The sequence below is a fragment of the Poeciliopsis prolifica genome, unplaced genomic scaffold, assembly GCF_027474105.1.
Source record: "Poeciliopsis prolifica strain line A6 unplaced genomic scaffold, Auburn_PproV2 SCAFFOLD006, whole genome shotgun sequence".
Classification (NCBI taxonomy): domain Eukaryota; kingdom Metazoa; phylum Chordata; class Actinopteri; order Cyprinodontiformes; family Poeciliidae; genus Poeciliopsis; species Poeciliopsis prolifica.
The window spans coordinates 1,167,791-1,188,530 of NW_026562381.1; the positions used below are offsets into that span (position 1 = coordinate 1,167,791).

Consider the following 20,740-nt stretch of genomic DNA (forward strand, 5'->3'; position numbering starts at 1 on the left):
AGCTCTAAACATGCACTTATCTTTTTTATTCTGTCTTCATTGCATCATTTTTTTTGCTGAATGGATGGAAGGCCACCCAGCTGCCTCAATCCACTGCAACAGCTTGCAGACACCAGAAAAATGCAAATCCATACATTGCTTTACTTTAACAGAATACAGTTTATGATAAATGTGTTTTGGCATGAGACATATGTTCCAACATAGTCACACAATATAGAACGTACAAGATTATTATCTTTATATTGTTATCTTTGTTCATTCACCATCTGGAATGAACAACTTAAAATCTATATTTGCACTTACAAATCATAAAGTCTAAAGGTGAATGAATTAATGTGCTGATAGTGCTGGTAATAATGGACATAGAGTTCAGCTCGAGATAGCGTCGCCACAGTTGATTTTTATCGCAGAAATGTGTGTCCTCCTTTCCTCTTCCAAAGCTCAGTGTGTGTGTTTTTTTGAGCTGCTAAGTTTTTTAGGCATTCTTCCTTCTCAGCAAGGCCTGCTAAAATGAGGTCTCCGTGTCTGTATGATTCTCTGCAGAGAGCAGTTGGCATGTTGACAATGATGGGCCTGCAGCTTCTATTTATGCATCCTTCTTGTCAAACTTTCACTCGCTGTGGATCAAATGGTGTATGTTTACACAAATAAAAAAGTGGGCTTCTCAGGGAGAAGCTTATATTTTATAAATATGAGGGAAAAATAAGTCGGTGAGGTTAGTTAGGTTAGGCCTTGACAGCAGACTGCAAGGTTTGCATTCCTTATGTTTTTTATTTCCGTAGAAGTTTACATCCAACTACACAAGCTGGATGTCAAAGAGAGAAGAGTTGAATTTGTGACTCTTTAATGTCAGACATGTTGAAAAACACTTTTAATTAGCTTTGGATTATTTTTGGCTGGGTTTATGGATGGTTGGTAGGTTGGATAAACAGTAGAATGAATGGACAGACAAAAGATGGCCTGACAAAGTTGAAAATAAATTTAAAAATGCATATAGAATGTGCTCAAAGGTCCTGAGAGGATGAATATTTTCCATGTTGTTTTTTCCCCACATGCATCCAAACTTGAAAATATGAATAAATTCCAAACATTGTGTAATTTTTCAGACCTCATAAAAAAAACTTAAAATGTTCAGAAACGGCTACATGTAGACATTCAGTTCACGTTTTGACTTCATACCTGATAGTCTGTCCACATCTCAGTGTTCTCTCTCAAAGTTGGCTCCATCTTCTTTTTCTTCCCCTTCTTGTGTATTTTTAAGCAAGGAAAACATTTTTTAATTTATGTTTCCATTATTGTTGCATGCTAAACTAAAGTGACATATTTCTGTGCAGCCGGCTGACTGCTCGTGGCTGGCAGAGCCCTGTCAGGACCGACAGTGCTGGAGCTGTAGATTGATGGCTCTGTGTGACACTGACAGCTGCCAGTAGGCCAGCACATACCTGCATAGCAGCCATGCCAGCCAGGTGATCATAGACAAGAGCTGACATGCCACGGCAGGGTGGACAGGTTGCCTCTCCAAGTTTGCATAGTGTCCCCACAGCTCGGCAGACGTTGCAAATAATATTACAGGGGAAGATAGCTTTAGAGACGTGAAGGTCAGACACACAAGCAGATAAAAAAATGTTGAGCTTCTCGCTTTACCTCAACTTAGCTTGAAAAGTTGAAGCGGATATTATAGCTGAAGCCGACCTTCGTATTTGATATAGAATGTAAAAAAACAAGGGCAGACCTTTCAACAATGTAATGGTGATATATATTCTTCAGTGCTCTTCTATTTGCTGCATGTTTATTCCCCCATGTGTAATTTCTACTTCCAGGAATTGTGGTTTTCCATGCATTGATTAGACGCACTGTCTTGGAAAAGTAAACAAACCTCTTCATTTTTTACATTGCTTTATTCTAAAATCCTTCTTTACTCTGATACCACTAAATAAATTGTAGCTGGTTATATGCAATGCAAATTAGCTAAGTATTAGTTTAGTATTTTGTATACTAAATTGTGTCCCCAATCAAATAAACAAAAAATAAATCCAGTGCAAATTAAAGTCATCTAACAGCAGGTGATGGTTAATTCACTTTCCATCACTGGGAACTGAGAAGATATTCTGAAAATAATCGAATAAAAAGACTTGAGGGAAGAATTTCTTTGTAGATGTATTGACTATATTTACTAGTAAAGTGACTTTTAAGGCAGTTGGTTGTATTGTTTTATTCAGAGGTGAAGCAGTAAAAGGGGCATTAATCGTTTTTCATTTAATGAGTTGCGCATAATCATTTCAATTATGCTCAACTTTGTATTGGACTGTTACATTAAAGCTCAAAGTTCAGTTTTTTATTAATAATTTTACAAGGTAGAGTCGTTTATTCCATAAGTTGCACACAAGAACAAGCATCTTTTACTTCAAATGCATATTGATGCCAATTCAGTGTGGCACCAAACTTTTAGCAAGCCACTTTTTCTTTGCCCTCAATTTGGAGTGCAAGTAGTACAAGCTATTCTTTGCAACTGCTTCGTATGGATTGTTGAACTCCATAATTACCTTAAAAGACGGGAACAAGGGCGCCTGGATTATCTGCCGTCATGCACTCGTCGTAATAAATAACAGCATATTAGATTGTGCTCTATCTCCAGAAAGAATCGGTATCTGCCCGAAGGCAATGACGGCACAGAGCTTCTAGGCGACTGCATCTCAGCTTAGTCCCACAAGACCAGGCAGCGTGAACTGAGACATGTAGAAAATTAGATTTATTCAAAAACAAGTTCCACAAACAGAGTAAATATACTGTATTCTCTCTAAAACAAAAATTGGCAGAGTAAAAAAAAATGTCATCCACTGCTGTCCAGGCATGTATTATTCTCAGCAAACTACTGTCGACATGTGAAGCAGCCTTTTTTTTCCCAAGAATGTCTGGCATTAAAAACATAATACTTAGCATCTTAAAGTTTCACCCTTCTAAGTTCAGGTAGGGAGACAGGTTTCGGATGTCTCTGTTGCTTTTATTTTGTCTCTTTCTCCATAGATCTCTCTATTTCACACAACACTCTCATGCTTCCTCCTTCCTTCCTCTCTCTCATCACTCTGTCGACTGTTCTTTTCCTCCTTAGCGCAATAAGCACAGGCACAGTTGAATCTCATTAATTTGTGGGTGGTTCAAGTGTCTGATCATTTCCCCTCCCAGATCTGGACCCTACCAGTCACTTTACAGTCAATCAAACCTAATTACCCTCACTACAAAGACCATCAAATCCCATTGTCAAATCCATTTAGCTTCCCCAGACAGGGCCGCCTTACGCTGAGGCAAACAGCCCATGTGGGGTTTAGTTCAGATGCGATCTTGAACGTGCCACTGTTTAAAAATGGAGCTCTGTGAGAGCCAGGATAGTCTTAATTCATGCACAGTTTTTTGTCAAAAGTTCACACACTTAAAGGAATTTATTTAGTTAATTTTAGGCTAGTTCAAGAAAGGGTTATTACAAAACATGCAAGTTCAATACACTGAAGAATTAGATGCACAAGTTTCAATTTATCTCATCAATATAAGGTAAATATTTTACATACTTGCATGTTGAAATGTAGGTATACTCAACTACATGTTTTAAAAGCTGGTGCCTTTAGGCCTCCCAACACCCCACTGGTGGTCATGGTTGACTCCACCTGCTAGTTACTTTGGGCTGGCATCACATGGATTTGTTTGAAAGCACACAAGTAGATGTTATTAAGCTTTGCCATCTCTTTGGCAAGGTGTACAGCTAAAATCAGTTTTACATCAATATAGATGAACAAGATCCTGACCAGGAAAGGAAGCCTTGTTCTAAAGTTAATCCCTTCAAACTCTGACAAGATGAATTTTACAGAATTATAGGAAAAGCTGTTTAAAGGCCAAGAAATTAGGAATTTCTTAGATGACGTTTATTATTACATCTGTTCGGTCTGTTTGTGAAACGTCAATTTTTTTTAATTCACTGAAATTATGTGATAGCCATTCCAGATTACAATCTCAACTTCACTATTAAATCCTCTGATACAGATTAAATGGACAAAGACAGCTATATGTCAACAATAACAAAACAAATTTCTGAAAGAGTCAAAATGAGGCTCAGATCTAGTGTGCTATCTTTCAAGTATGGTGGTAACAGCATCATGCTGTGGGCTGTTTTGTTGTTAGTGGTGAGGATGCATTAGAAGATAGAACTTCTAATGCAAAGTGACAAATTACAGGTGAAATTATCCAATTTCACCTATAATTAGCATGGACATGGAAAACAATACAACGGCGTTGCCTGAAAACCAAGCAAATGCCAATACTGCCAAAAGAGAGAAGGCAAATATCTCGCAGCTCAGTGGAGATTATCAAAAGCTGCAGTCAAGGTGCAACTTCCAAATTGACATTTAACTCGGTATTACTGGGGCTATCTGGATATATTCAAGCAAATATTTATTATTTTGACCATGAACGGACAAGTACTTGTATGTAAAAATGATTTTTTAAAAGATTTGCTCAAATAAAATCCAATTAAACCTTCATGACAGTGAAGACTTTATATAATCTACATCTGTATACAGATCCTGCCCTACCTGTAACTAAAGTATGAAAAAGCTGCCTTTGCTGTAGTTTTTTGCTGCCATAAAAATCATTTAGTAGTTTGCATTTATTAGCATTTGATGCAAAGCAGCAGGAGGAAGGATGAGGATTACATTAGAGCAATTAAAGGTGTGGGATTAAGGAGCTCCCTGCGGTTGCATTAGGGAGAGATGCTGCAGCAGATATCAGTGTTACAGTAAAAGTTAAACCCCTCTGATGGCTCCAAATGTACAGTATATTATTTCAATGTGAATTAAAGAAGATGCATTTAGTCAGTATTTCACGGCATAATAAGGAAAAGGTCAAAAACGAGCACCTCTAGAAGTTATTGAAGTTGATAAAAAACAAAACTGTATCTGAAACGCACACATTTGAGTGGTGCTAAAAGCTCAACACAAAGAGTCTTTTTAAAAATGCCGCTTTCTGCTTCCGCCCTGACGAGAATGTAAGAGCTCAATCACTTTACAAAAGCTTGGATAAAAAGAGACACCATTAAAGCGAAGGTCTTGCTGGGTCGGAGAAAATGAATATAGGTCAGGGCCCTCCATATTGGAGCTAAATTTAGCTGTACTTTGCCTATAGAAAAGAGGTACTAGTGGCCCTCTCTGCTGCAATGACAGCTTCCTGTGACCCTCCTGGCACCCTGGCATTGTGACCCCATGTGGCGTTGGGAAAGTGTGTCAACTTAACATCTGTCAGTGCTGGGTTGGAGCTTTCCCTTGTGTGCCGGTACTGTTACTGGGCAAACTAGCCCAGAGCTGTGGATGGATGGTGATAGCAGTATGGTAGCTGCACAGACCTTAAGGCAGGAGCTGTAAATGATAGCGGAGGGAAGAGCGTGACGACGACTGTGTTGCAAGTATCGTTCTTTCCCCTCCTCTTCTCGTTTTCCACCCTTCCCTCCCTACTGTTTCACACTTGGGGCCTGGCAGCATCCATCCAGATGGAGGGTTTATTTTTGTTTTTGTTTGTTTACTTATTCATGCATCCAGCTATTCGGGGCATCGCTGGGGCTTTTGCTCCACCACAGAATGCAAATCGCCGCCGCGGCTAATCCACTTTCATCTCTCCCTCGTTGACATCCAACTTGGCTGCACGTTTTTTTTTCCCTTCAGTCTCTCCAAAGTCAGGACATTTCGCCTTTCTTCTGTGAGATGACCGGACCCACCCAGAATCAGCACTCCCCTTTATTTCAGGAGGTAAAATGTCCTGAAATTACACACATTTTACCTAAAAGAAGTGACATATCTAGAAACTTTTACATGGGAGGAGCAAGGGAGTGGTAAGAGCAGGGTTGCAAAGCTGGATCTCTTTGGGGAAATATGTGAAAACCCCCCACATTTGCTACTAAAACAAATATAACACCCACAAAAAAGAAAAAAAAAATTTGAAGTCTTATATGTACTATCTTTTCTCACTTATTTTGTGATGATATTTATTCATATGATTTTTTAAATTTTAATTATACCAAAATATTTCTACTTTAATCAGTCTGACATTATTTCTAAATATTGATTGATTGAACAGTTATTTATTACTTGAGCAATTTCTTTTTAACATTTAATTCTTTTTCTAACATTTAACTTCTTGGACAGCTAATTTTTACTTGAGTAAAAATATGTCAAAGTGTTGCTACTTTTACTCGAGTTAATTTTTTGGGCTATTTACCCAAAACCTCTGTCAGTTTGACCCTGGAGGTTCATTGCACCCACTGTGTTTGGAATTATAATTAAAACAATAATTATGTATTTTTTTACTGAGTTAATATTTAATTTGAAGGCTACAAGAGGCTTCTAGACAAACAAAGTTTAGTTTTTATAAGTCTGATTATAAGAACATAATGTGTGTAGAAGGGGAGAGGTGTGGCGAAGCTCTACTGCAGGGGGGGCAGTTGCCCCCCTTGCCCTCCTGTAGTAACCCTCCTGCCTCCCAGGCATCTTTGGCAATTTCATGACATTCTTTCCACTCACCACATCTTCCTTATCTTTTTTCTCCCCCTGACCCTGGCGCCAAACAGGGAATAAAGTAGTAACCGCGCTGCCATTCCTCCTAGGATGGAGTGCAGCGCAAGCATTCATAATCGAGTTAGGGAGGACATGAGTGGGTTTGCTCATCAAGTTCGCCATTTTTATTTGCCATCCTACCCTTCCCCTGCTGCTTTATTTGACACGATCCGCTGCCTGTGCGCTCCCATACACACAAACTACTTCAAATTACAGCCTGAAGTCTCGCCAAAGTTTCTCGGGTCATCATGTCAAAGCTTTTGCCGAGATCGGTTGGTTGGACAGCAGGGAGATTGTGAAAGAAGATGGAAAGGGAAAAACAAGGGAAGGATGTCTAACAGGTGCATGACTGCTGTTCTTGGGGAGCTTGTGTTGTCTGTGCTCTCTGTGGCAGTAATGGTGTCTTTTTGCCCTGGTCTTTGGAGCTGGTGGGACATCACGGGAGGAGGGTGAGTGGAGGATGTCGGCGCTCAAAGCTCGACAGTTAGAGAACAGGAAGCAGAGCGGAGGCTGTAAAGTAATGCAGGTGGCTGTGTGCACATCTTGATGGCTGAATTCAGGTGTGGAAATAACACAGAGCCAGGTGCATGGGAGCGAGAGTGGGGAAAGGGGCTGAGATTAAAAGAAAGTGTAGATGCCTGCCTCTCCACCTGGCCATAAAGCAACTACCCCCTCCTTCCGCCGAGGCCTTTGTTTCACGGCTAATGGTCCAGGTTAATTGCACAGGTGACTGTCTGTGGGGGAACAGATGGGCTCAAATGTGTTCAAAAACAATCTGCAGCAAGAAGAAGAAGAAGAAGAAGAAAAAAAAACTCTTTCCTCTCCTCTCTGTTGCTCCCTTTCTTCCTCATCCTCTCCACTGGAGTCATAAAGTTGAAGTGGGGTGAGGTTAAGATCTCACTGTGTTACTCTCTCACACTGTCTTTAATTTATCAAGCGCAAGGCCAGTAAGCTTTCATTAGATCTCATTACAGAGCAAATTAGACTCCAGAATTTGCTTGTGGAAAGTAATGCGTAATCTGCTCATATGTTGGGTTTTGATTTGGATTAGGAGGAAAAACCACCGACTCCATTCGCTAGGAAACTGCAGCTGTCTCAAAAAGCGTTTTTACAGTTATCATTTATAGCCTGTAAATTTCTTTTTGTATCCTTCACTTTACATCATCAACTTCATTGTACTTTATTTGGATTTAATGCATCAATAACTATCAATAAATTGACTTAAACCAGAACCTGTGGCACTTTATAGCATGGGTGGAAATAATAGACCAATATTTGTACATATAAATATCAGAACAAACAGAGGTTTTAGAAGTATTTCTCAGGGAATAATTGCTTAAAATTTCCACAACAAAATGCCACTAAAAGTACCAGTAACATGATTGCAATTTATTTTCTTGTCATTAGGTTGAAATCTGTGTTTTTAATATATTTTCTTCCACTCAAAAAATGTATTCATCCTGTTTTTGTGAAAGTTTTATGCTCTTCTGTATCTTAAAACCCCAAAAAATGTGAACAAAATAGTGTTTTTTCAAGAATAACAGCACATTTCTTGCAGTAAATGTTCCTCAAAATCTACTGAGAATTTAAATGATCATTTTAAGTAGCCACTTAAAATGATGACATTAACTCATTTTACGTGATCTTTGCTCTCTGGATTGTAAATGTTGCAGATTCCTTACTGAAACTGTTTTAGCTCTGGCTTTATGTTTCGGGAAGTTGAGCCTCAACCTCGTTATTCTTGCTCCATCCATGTTCACTACAAAGTTCTTGCTGAAGAAAGGCATTCCCATAGCATGATGCTGCCTCTTCCATGTTTCTTCATTCTGCATCTAGGCCTAAAAGAAAATTTTGATCTCATCTGACCCTTTCATCTTCACTTGCAAGGCTTGTGGAAAACTCCAGAGAATGTGTTTTATTTGTCTTTATTTAAACAATGTAACAGTGTTGTAACTATGTTCTAAATTAGAGGAGTAAATGCCTCCTCATCATTGATGATCCTGTTTGTGGACTAATACTCTCCAACTAAACTTCTAGATCTTCAAATAACAGCTGGTAAATTAGTAAAAGGTTTGACTGCATGTACACAGCATGTTCTATTTTTTTTATTTTTACTGGTAAAACAAATTTCAAGAGCATCATTTGTCTTGATCTTGACTTAGGCACTGCTTTGTGTTCCAGCACAAAACGTTTGTTGTAACGCAACAAAACATAAAAAAATTCAAGTGGTTTCAATACTTTTGGAATAAATCCTTGAAAGTTTTCACTACCATAATGGGCCTAAGCTGCAGGATGAGAGTTTGCTGTTGTATTAGAAAGCAGCATTTTTAGGAGAATTTGTCTTTTTTTTTCTTTGTGAACCACAATGGCTGAATGTGAACCATCAGAAATTGAGCTCTCGTTTATCGAACAAATGGTTTTCAACAGCAAAACAAGCAGAATGTGCCAAATAGCAAATTGAAGTTATGAACAGGCTTTGTTGACACTTAATCAGAGGAATGCTTTCTGGTGTTTAAGAGTGGCCAACATTCCCAGAGTTTATTTATGTATTTCAGTATTTCTTAGAGGTGCAGTTTTTGCATTTCATTTTCTAATATTAAAGTTTTGTAGAGGGGATTTTTATGACAATTTTGAATGATTGACAATTTTTTTAAATTGACTGTCATGGTAAAAGAAACGAGGTTCAATTATGCTTTGTATTTATTGGTATTTTATGTAAAAAAAAAAAAAAGAAAGAAAGAAAAAAAGCAAACAAAATGTACTCAACTTCTTTTATTCTGATCCCATGAAAAGTGTTAAGTCCATCATCTGCAGAATAGAGTTTGGAAAACACAGTCGTTCACCTAAACTCACAGGACAGGCTTAGACAGCAATAAGGAGATAAGTAACCAAGGAGGAGATGCAGAGATCCACAGCTCATGTGGAAGAATCTATTGAAATAACTACCGTATTTTCCGGACTATAAATCGCTGCAAAGTATAAGTTGCACCAGCCATAAAATGCATAATAAAGAAGAAAAAAATTTATATAAGTCACACCGGAGTATAAATCGCATTTTTGAGGGAAATTTATTTGATAAGAACAGACATGTCATCTTGAAAGGCAATAAAAATAGAAAAGAGGCAACAACAGCCTTAATAATTGTACGATATGCTAAAAGTTACATGACAACGACCTGAGAATGTGCTTTGTAAGTTAGCGTAACATATTAAGAGTTATTCAGATAACTATAGCATAAATAACATGCTAACAAGTTTACCAAACCAACCCTGTCTCTCCAAATCACTAAACACAATGAAATCTTAATCCTCAATGTAGCTTGTAAACAACGCTGTGCCCTCTTGTGGTTTAGTGTGAAAATAACGTGATATGATATAATGATGTGTTAATTTCCACACATAAGTCGTTCCGGAGTAGAAGTTGCACCCCCGGCCAAACTGAAAAAAACTGTGACTTATATTCCGGAAAATATGGTATTAGTTTTGGACTCAACAAATCTGGCTTTTATGAGGAAGCCTTTGGTGAAAGAAGGGTATAAAAGTTTCTTTTTTTCATAAAACATGTAGGGGAACTCAGCAAACATGGAGAAAAAAGCCACTCTGATCAGATGAGTTCAAAATCATTATCACTCCCAGTCACCCCAAACAAACAGACTCCACTCTGACACATGGTGATTGCAACCAAAGTCCCAACTTGAATTGTTGTTTGTTGGCAAGATTAGGAAAAATTGCTGTGTACAGATGCTCTCCATTCAGTTTGCGCTATTTTGCCAAGAAAAACAGGCAACATTTCAGTGTCGAGATCTGCAAAGGGTGGCAGAGACGCTCCCCCAAAAGACTGGCAGCTCTAATTTTAGTACAGTGTGGTTCTTCTACGTATTGACTCAGAATATGTATGCACATATCACACAGATTCCAGTGATTGCATCGTGACAAAAAGTGGAAAAGGTTCAAATATTGTGAGGTGTTATATGTTCTCATCTCCCCCTCCGTTAGGTATCTATCTACTGAGTGTGAAAATGTCAGCCGAGAAATCCGCTCTGTAACATTTAGTTTATAAAGTGGATCCAGCATTTTTCAATATATAACATGGACTGGTATTACTTTTAATACATGGCAGGTCTAACTCCAGCTCTAGGTATGTGTGTCTGTGGATTGCATGCTGCAGAGTATGTTTTAGAAATAATTAAATGTCACAGAGCTGGGGCCTTCAAGTATGCAGGAAGATGTTTTACGACCTTGTGCCTTGTCTTGCCTCACTATTCCCTCCCAATAACCCATTCCAGCAAACGCGCTTTCCTCCCCATTCTGCCCTGTGTGTGCCAACCTCCCCCTGCATTCTTCCTCCTGCCTCATTTTCTTCTTTACAGTTTTCTTCCCTGATGGTGACACTTAAAGCGCCTGTGCTTATTCTTTTCATATCCCTTCCTTTCCCCTCCTTTGCTGCTGTCGAGGTTTGACTTAGTGCTCCGCTCCTGGGATTGGTGGTACATCACAGTTGCTTCTTTTTTTTTTTCTTTCTAAGTTTGCAGCTAGTTTTTTTTTTTTTTTTTTTAGAAAAACTAATCTGATGTGTGAAGTTTTTATAGCAATCCAGCTGAGAGCACATTGCTCTTGTTACAGCTCCTAATTAGAAAATGTGATGGTATTGCTTGTAAATATGCTGCAGTGAGCCAGTCTCTCGGGCTCACAGTTGCTTTCCATGCAGGCTGTCGGTCAAGGTACCAGACATCCAGGTACGGGATGGGAAGGAAGTGAAAGGATCATCGGGGAACGATATGGAACCGTTGAGAGCAGTAAAGCTTCCTAGAGTTTTATTTCTCCTATTAAAGGTTTAAGTGTTTAAGAAATTAACCGTCTTCCACATTTCCACAAGCTTTATTAAGATCATTAAACGACCTCGGGCCTGCTGGCGTCGGGTCCCCGCCGAGGTGTTTCATCACCGGAAGGGTTTGTCAATGTCCTGGGTCTTAGCCCATCTTAACCCATTTAGAAAGCAATTTCCTGTGAGCAGAGAGGAATCTCTCCTCTTGAGAAAGATCTCTAGGTATAAAAGGTTAGCTTTTCTGTAATTCCTCATCTTGCAATGTAGCGCAGCCGATAATAAGAGGGAGACAACTGTTTGTCTTAGGTTTACCAGCTCAAAATAAGACGAGCAAATTGCTTGAACAAAGTAGAAATGTCAGCTGAAGTAGGCATGGTGCAATAAGCAATTAGGAAAGCTTGAGTTGAGGATTATCAGAATAAGTGTTCTCAAATAGTACTGAGTTTTATTTCCATACACACTGAATAAATTCTTTGTCTGTGTATATTTCATCAATAATCTGTAAAGACACTACTGTGTCAGAGTGTGCTCTTACCTTCTGGAAGCTCATTTGTGAGTTTCTTGAGTTTAAGCTTTGGACAACTTGGGAGAATAGTTAATTGAGATCAGAGATGTAACCAGGGAGTGAGCTTCCAATTTTAGTCATTTTGGCTCTTCTTGTCTGCAGACTTTCTTCCCCCTGAACCTCAGTCTAGCAGGGCTCCAAAGTCCCGGCCATTACGAATGATGAATTGTGCTGAAGTTAAGCTGGAAGTAGGACAAATTGATCAAAGTGTCAGGCGCCCCCTGTGATGTTGGGGTCTACGTGAAGAAGGAGCTGTCAAGAAGTTTCTTGTAGCACAGTTGTTGGAGATGAATGTTTACCTGGCGTTAACAGGTTCCGCCTTCTGTCAAACACGGAATCTGTCGTTGTTAGCCTACATACAGACAAGCTGCTGAAGATCTTGGGAGCCGATATAGTTCTAGAAGTGCAAAGCATTCGCCATATTGTTCCTCAAGTCCACAGGAGGCGAACCCTGTGCTCTCCTCGGTTTTTTTGAACCAACGCGCTCTCTATTTGAGGTGTAGTGCTGCAATTTGAGATAAGCACTACTTTACTCGGCTCTGGTTTTGTTCAGATAAAGCTGGTCTAATTAAGCTTGATTTAATCGGGATTGCTTTTAAGCACAGCACACGGCTTCTTTGATTTCAAAGTAGCCCTTGGGAAGGACTTGAGGAAGAAAGGGAGGAAATGAGATAGAGAGTAAAATTAGTGAGGGCGTCTTAAGAGTTGCTTTTTTAAAATTTGCATAAGACATGTTTCTATTCTTAGTTGTACTGTCTTTTTTTACTTCTGAGAGTGATTGCAGGTTGGGTGGTTTGTAGCTGGAGAAAGAAGCAACATCTGCAGATGTTACTTTCAACAGTAATAAAAAAATTGTGTAATTTCATTAAAGCGACCAGCTACCATTTATAAAATCATATTATATACAGTTTGTTGCCTTTAGATCAAGTCATTCTATTTGTTTTGCTATTTTGTTGGAAATCTGCATTTATTTAAGATAAAATCAAACCCTTCTGAACTTCTATGATGACATCACAAACTGTGCACATATTTTTAATTAAATCCCTCTTTTAAGGAGCTGTACGGCTGCTGTAAAATATTTTACCCATATGTGAGTCTAAGAATAATTTGTAAATAAACTTATGGAATTGGCTTCTGAAGCGGTCCGACTGAAAAAACAGCAAAAACACAAAATCTTACCAAGTACAACTTTCACTGGCAGATTGTTTCACTTTGAGAAAAATGTATAGTTAAAATAGAAATTATTTGCTAGTAGAATGAGTACTTAAAAAAATATATATATATCAATATTAAGGAATTATTCACTTACAATAAACTCCTGTAACTTGCTGAAAAGTTACTTGTAAGTTTTGTCTTATTTCAGATGTACAAAGATATATGCACTAAAAACTAGACAAAAATATAAGATTTAGGAATTTTGTAATGTAGCCACATCTCTTCATAAAAAAAAAAAAAAACTTAATCAAAAAGCCAAATTGTTTTGAAGACCGTTCAGTCCGATGGATACAGTAGTTGTACTGCTGCTGCATTAATATAAAATAATCAATAAGACAATTATTATAACAAATTTAAATTAAAAAAAAAAAAATGATAAATATATATTAAAAACAGCAATATATTTTATGCCTATATTTCTAATGATTTGGAGTTACACCTATTGAAAAACCAAATTTTGGATTGTTTAGTCAGTAAGGAGACAGAAGACTGACCTGTTACTCAGTGGTCCATAGTCTTTATTTGGGATGAAAGTTTTGGTTTTTATTTGGAAATCAGTGTCCGTATCAGTGCTTATTTCACTTTCGTGCAAGGCTGTGGAATTGCTCACAGTGTCAAAAGTATCAATACCTTCTTTTACGATCAAAGTGCTTGATAAGCAAACAAATTAGGAAGACCAAAGCAAAACTGTGCTTTTGTTTTAAAAAATCCTTTATTTGCGTTATGTAATCGGCTAATTTTTTGACAAATTCAATTTGTGTTTTCATTGCTGCGTCCTGCAATGGAAGTGCATGCTTTACCAAGTTGTGTTTTATTGCCAATATACATTTGTTTGTAAAAAATAAATGAAAAAAAAGAGTTGCACCACTGGGAAATGCCTATATTTTAATTGACTACCATTGCCTGACTCTTGTATCACTGAGCACACACGCAAATAAAAAAGGTTGATTACTCCTGTAAAAGTGCTGAGTCTGAATGTAGAATTTTTCTCCACAAAATTTTCCCTCCAGCAATAAGCACGTTGCAAAAAACAATGGTAAAACCTTGCAGAAAGAGCCAGTTTACTCATACATGCAAAAGAATTGATTGCCAAGTCTCCAGGTCCACAATAACTCACCCTAATGATCCTAGTTTTAAAATAATGTCTATTCTAGACCAGAATGATGAAAAGGTTGCCCCTCTAGCTCATTAGTATGTGGGCGCAAAGATAAATGACCCAGATATGAAGCCTAAGCTTATTTTTGAGCTGCGTAGCGGAGCTTCATGCACGCAGTATGGCCGCATCTCGTCCTGCCGTTGGCCTTGCAGCTCTTGAAATTCTCTAATGCTGACTGCCTTCACTTCTCTGGTTTCATGGATCCACAGGACAGATGAAATGGTGGACAGGGGGAGTGTTTTTCGGAGCCCAGTCCCAGTGTCATTGACTGAACAATGATAGAAAGCCTCGGTATTGAGCGGCTCCACACTAAATCTTTGTAAAGAGCACTTAGCTCCCCCTGCACTAGCCACAGAAAGAATATCTGTCAATGACCATCACTGGATGCTTTTATCCTGAGACCCCTCTCTGCTAAACTCTAACCTAAGCTAAGTGTGTTTTACTCCACCACAGCTGTTTACTAAAAACCAGACGAACCGAACTGAGTGATGGCCCTGTCCATCAAGACTCAAGTAGCTGCTCTGAAAATGGTTGCAAAATTATTTACAGTCCTTGAACTTTTCACATTTTGCCTAGGTTCAGCCACAGACAGTAATGGGTGTTTTGTGATAGATTACATATTATGATATTGCAGAAGAAAAATGATACATGGTTTAAAGATAAAAATCTGAAAAGTGTGGTGCGCATTTCCACATTTTGCTGTAGCTCCAGCGAAATGTTCTTCTCCATCCAAACTCAATCAGATTAGATGAGGGAATCTGTGAACATCAGTTTGTAAACCTTAGAAAAACAGAGGAAAGTCTGAACTATTCTAACACATTAATATGCTTTTATTTAAAACGTTTAAGTTCACTTCTCAAAAAAAAAAAAAGTGTTTTAATGAGACAAAAGTTGTTGATTTTGTTTAAAAAAAATATTTTAAAAGAAATACATAATTTGGGGTCAACAACAAAATGACCCCAATTTGTGTCATTGTTTTCCATTGTTTTGGTCTTGAAACTGTTATTCCACTCTCAACGAGATTATTGCTATATGGATCAATCTTTCTCTATATAAACAAGCTTCATAAATTGGTGGGTCAAATTGTGCTTTTCCTTATGTCTTTCTATGTGTGTGGTTCTATTTACTATGGAATTAAAATTGAAGCAAAATCATGGTTTGTAAAGTCAGTTGTTCTTTTCATTTTCACTCCTCATTTGCGCTACTTCCATTCTTTTAACCTAACTACCCTGGCTTGCATCAAGCATATAGGAACAGCTGCCTTTCACTATCCCTGATTGGTTTAGACTTCAATAATGCGTCTGTTGTTAAACTATATGGAGTTTTTTAGAGTCTGAGACTTTTTCTCCTCAAACGTTTGGTTGCACAGATGTCTGTTTTTTTTTTTTATAGTGTTACTGTTAGGTCAAAATTAGGTCACATTTTACCACCAAGTTGGTTGACCTTTGGAGGTTGACCTTTAGAGGCCTGAGTCATCTGCATCTTTTTTGTATGATGGGAATTTCAGCCAAGCTGCACTTTTGGGTTCGTAACAAGTGGTCCTCAAGAATTTGCTCTAATTGGCTCTGTCTGTATTTAACCAGCTCTCCTGCTAAGAATCCCCGCAGAATGATGCTGCCACCACCATGTTTTTACAATGATTTATGATGTTTTCAGGCTGTTAGTTCCCTGGGATAAATAGTTTGTTACTTTTAGGCCAAAAGGTTAAATCTGAGTCATATAAACAAGTCACACAAGTGTATTTGTGATTATCTGCAAATGTAAAGGCTGCATTATGTTTTTCAATTCAAACATGTTTTTTCTCTTCTTCTGTCCTCTTGCAGAAGGGGATGAAACTGGCGTGATGGACAGTCTAATGGAAGCTCTGCAGTCTGGAGCAGCTTTCCGTGATCGGCGAAAACGGGCACCACGAAATGGTAGGAAAGCAGTTCCTCTGTGGGATCACCTCTTATCAGTCAGTCTGTTTCCTGTCCAGCTCAACGTTATAGTTGCAAAGTGATTGGCTTTTGACTTTACACATCTATGCAAATATTGAACCATCTCAAACCACTTTCGCTTGCTTCAAGAATTTTCTTAACCACATGAGTACAGAGTCCATAAACAATCAGTGTCCCATCGAAGGACAGAAGAACTGTATGATCCTCTTTGTATTCATAAATCTCTCAGAAACATGACCAAATCCAGTTTGGTTTAATCCTGGCGTATTCCTCTCTGCCTTGACGAAAGGGCCATGCTCAAGGGAGTCCTACTTTTCAGCAGCGTGAGAGGGTCAAATGAAATGCAAGTCGAGATTTCAGCAGCTGAGCCACAGGTGCTGCCATCTCCATTCTGCCAATTATTGACATAAGATATCTCATCACTCCAATGGGGGTGATGAGATGGACGGGAGGCTTTGGGTTTTAAATTTGAGATTGAGACTCAGATGGTAAATAGCTCATTTAATAGCACCATAAAGTTAAACTACTCACTGTTTTAGTTATTACATTGCACAGATTGACACATTTTTCAAATAATATCAGTCATCCACATCAAATATATGTGCATATTGTTCCTGTTCTTGATTGTTGTTCTTCAACACACTGCTAAATGAGCTGCAAAAACAACTTTTTGTCTAAATAAATTTACTCCTCTCCCTGTGCATATGAGATATAACAGAACAGAAACCAATAGTTTAACATCTAAAGTAAATTTTAACATATGTTGGTGTAAAATAGCATCAGATTTCTTTTTCAAAATAATGACAAAAAATGTTGTGGTGAGTATCAAATGTTTTACTTTTTATTCAGGCCAAAACCTGATACTTGAAATTAAACCAAAGACTAGTTTTCATTCTCATTTTCAATGTTATCTTAAGAAATTGTCCTCTTATTGCTTGGTCTTATTTATGTGTTTGTTTTCTTCTTTTTGCTCTTTCTTTGGGACTCGTTCTACCTCAAATGTGTCACCTCTGATGGATTTTTCTCTCTTCCTTTTTCACCTTCCTTTTTTCTTTCCTTTTTTCTTTGACTGCCCACATTGTTACAGGTGATCAAAGCCCTTCCAGTCCAGCCTCTCGGTGGCCAGGTGCTAACTATGGTAACAGAACTCTAGGTGTGTCTTTATTTCACTGCCTTTCTTAACCCAGACCCAGCACGATTGTTGGTCCTACACTGCACTGCTCCTGGCTGCGTAACTCACATGTCCTTCCTGTCAGAACATGTAATTTCAGCTGGTCTATGAAAAAGCAGAGTCCTGTGCTGAGTTGCTAACGTTTTTTTAACTCGGAAATGACATTTTGGGGAGTGTGAGATGCGTTTTGGTTTTTTAAAGTTCAACTTATCGAAATCCAACTTGGATAACACGAATTACATCAATTTAACTCTTCATATTCTTCTAAGATGGGTAATTCTAACTAACTAGTTTTAAGAACCTTGAACACTATGTTTACATTCATTCATTCATGTTTGTGCTAGATTCCTGATCTAGCACAAACACAAACATTTTTGTTTGTGTTTGCACAAACATTTTCAGACACAAAATTTATTGCAGTCCTCAACCTAAACCCAGTTTATATATTCATTAAAAATGAAGCCAGAGAAAGGCTAGCTGTTCTCTGACAAACACTACAAACAACTGAGAATACAGGCTGAATGAATCAATATCTTGAGTTAAATTCATAGAGATGTTGAATTAATGTTGCGTATGTGTTTTTATGAATCCTTTTTCATAGTTCAAAGTGAATCCCAAAAAATTACCGCGAGCCTTAAAGCAGTCAAAGCACTCAGCACATTTTTCTGTACTTTGGATCAGCTGCTGTAGTCAGATGGTTTTACTGTCTGTCCTGTTGGGCTGCATGGTAACTGAATATCACTTTCTGTCTTGTAGCAGTTTCAGTACATTTTCCGCTTTTTTGTAGTGTTTCTGAAACTTTTTGTTTTCTGTGTATCAGTAGATTTGCCACATATTTTTGTTGGAGATGTTATGTACCAGCACACTAGATAGTTTGCTTTTTGAAGACTTGCAAATTGTATGCTTTACTGGCTGTTTGATTTTCATATGTATGTTTTTACTGTTATAACAACTTTGCATGAGAAGATGTGTGTGGCAGGAGTGTGATGTTGAAGAAACTGAAAAATGAGACTCAAGTTTATGGCATTTTTTAAAATGATGTTAACCAGTTTAAGAGATTATGTTAATTGGAAAACTTTTACAGATGCATTTAATGAGCAACAAGTGGACTTTGATAAGACGACGCCTAGTGTGGTAAAACACCTTTAAAATGTATTTGCACTCTGGTGGGATGGGGGTACTCCAAGAAATAGCTCTTAAGAGTTGGGCTGGAGTCAGAAACCTTATTCCTCAGCTGTCTACATTGGAAATACTGAATGAAAAGTGTTGTGGTTGTTCATAAATCCCCAGACAAAAACTGTTACATCCTGTGTTCCACAACCATTGAAGTCTGTCAAAGGCTATGGCTGTTGTATGAGACATGCCCTGGTTTAAATGACGGCATCTTTGGCAGATTAAATGGCTCCGAATGAAGGGACATCCTCAAACTCAAGAGTTTCACTGTGAGAAGGAGTCAGAAAACTGACGGAAAGGGAACGTTGGGCTTAGTTCATTTTATTTTTTAGTTAGCTTGGACATTTCCACAAATTTAAATAGAAACATTTGAAAAAAGAGCAGACATGTTCCTTTCAATAAATAACTTTATTCTAATTTCCTAAAAGACTAAATCATTAAGGCTTTTGTAGGTTCTGTGGAAAGGCTTAATGCTTGAATCATGACACTCAGAACAAGCGTTTCTTAACATCTTGCATAAAAATAATCGAAAGTAAAGACAGTAGCATGTCCAGGATGACCATTTAAGGTGATGGCAAACTCTGCTAATCTATCGCTTTTGGTTTTGCTGCTGCTCTTTAAATCCTTGTCTGTTCACATATAAAACCGGGCAGAGAGATTGTGGAGTTACGAATCTGATGTTTGCCAATAACGATTGATAGAACAGATGGTTTTAACTTTCCTCTTTCTCCCTCTGCTCTTTGGGACTCTGCTTTCATCTACCCATTAACTTTAACCAGTTTATAAAAGTCTAGTTTTCCAATCTAAATACTAGAAAAGTAACTACTGGATTTGTCCAAGAGATATGTTTTCTTGGAGTTTAAATATGTACCAATAACTATAGCCATCTTTATTGCTCTAATTTTTAAGCTTATTTAAACATTGAACTTTTTTCACAATTCTAACTTCCCTTGTGAAATCAGGGTTTCTTTAAAAATGTTGAATGATTTCAATCAAATCATCAATTTTTTTTTAATCGAATCGATTTATAGGACTTAAAAAGGTCTGAGTGTCATTTATGCTCTCCAAAATTATATTTTTCCATATCTTGAAATTATTCCACGTTTGTTCATTCATTGTATGCGTTGTAATTCTGCCTTAGAAATTTGAGTGTTGCTAATTTGTTATAAAGCTGCATGATGCAGCAAACAGAGCTGTTGGAAGAAACTTATTCCCAGATAATTAGTTTCTCGAATGAGCTTTGCAAAAGAATCTGACTTGTAAATATGCCTCATTATAGTTTGTTCAGATGTTTAAATTAAACCTGTTCTTGTAACCTTATCAACTGGAACCTATTTCCTCATGGGAAGCTGTATAATCAGCATAGTTTGTATTTAGGAGTTTTTTTCAAATTTTATTTTATTTTTTCAGGATTGATGTTTAAGTTAGGTAACTTTGATTTAAAAGTACTATAGTTAGGTAGGTTCATAGCTATATTTTCATTTTAATCACAAGTTCTTAATGTAATTTACTGTGCTTTTCAGAAACCTGGGAAATGTTTGATAGCTGAATCAGTGACTACTGTGCCCTGAAAATCTTTAAATGTCTGCAATTGTGATAAATAAATCTATATACATGACAGATGTGTAGCACCTCTGCTCTGACTATATGAGCTATAGAGTATGACAAGCCTACCCTGCCTTTGTTTCAGATTTGAAGTAGATATTTTATCTAAACCTCTGTATTTCTTTGACCCATTTTCTAGTTTTTTTCTTTTGAGACAACAAATAAGATTTGGTGGTTTTATTTCCTGTTGGGGACTGCATCAGATTCTTCCCAGGAAACTTGGTTTCCTCCTAGTGAACAACAATTTTAAAGCCACCCGCATGTACTAAGTATCTGAGGATCACTGTTTACTGATATCGGGCTGCATGGACGCTCTACTCTGAATTGTTGAGAGGAGAAAATCCTTCTCCATCTGCCTTTTTTTAAAGATACAACAAGTAAATTAATTTTCATTTGCGTTATGAGATGGGGTGCAGATATATTTCTACATATTTTAAACTTTAGAAGGCAGATTTTTAAGTTTGGTGACACTCCTTCATGATTGATGGTTACATGACTAAACAT

At 37.7% G+C, this 20,740-nt stretch overlaps 1 protein-coding gene across 6 annotated transcripts in view; it reads left to right on the forward strand.

Annotated features, from left to right (window-relative positions):
* LOC129360704 (protein diaphanous homolog 2-like) overlaps window positions 1-20,740 on the forward strand; it is a 433,378-nt gene that overhangs the window by 356,466 nt on the left and 56,172 nt on the right. For 5 of the 6 annotated variants that reach the window (XM_055031073.1, XM_055031077.1, XM_055031075.1 and 2 more), the window contains 2 exons: window positions 16,174-16,266; window positions 17,375-17,440. In XM_055031073.1, the coding sequence (XP_054887048.1) occupies window positions 16,174-16,266; window positions 17,375-17,440 (159 nt within the window). The remainder of the gene's footprint in view (window positions 1-16,173; window positions 16,267-17,374; window positions 17,441-20,740) is intronic. The other variant, XM_055031078.1, reaches the window with a different exon arrangement.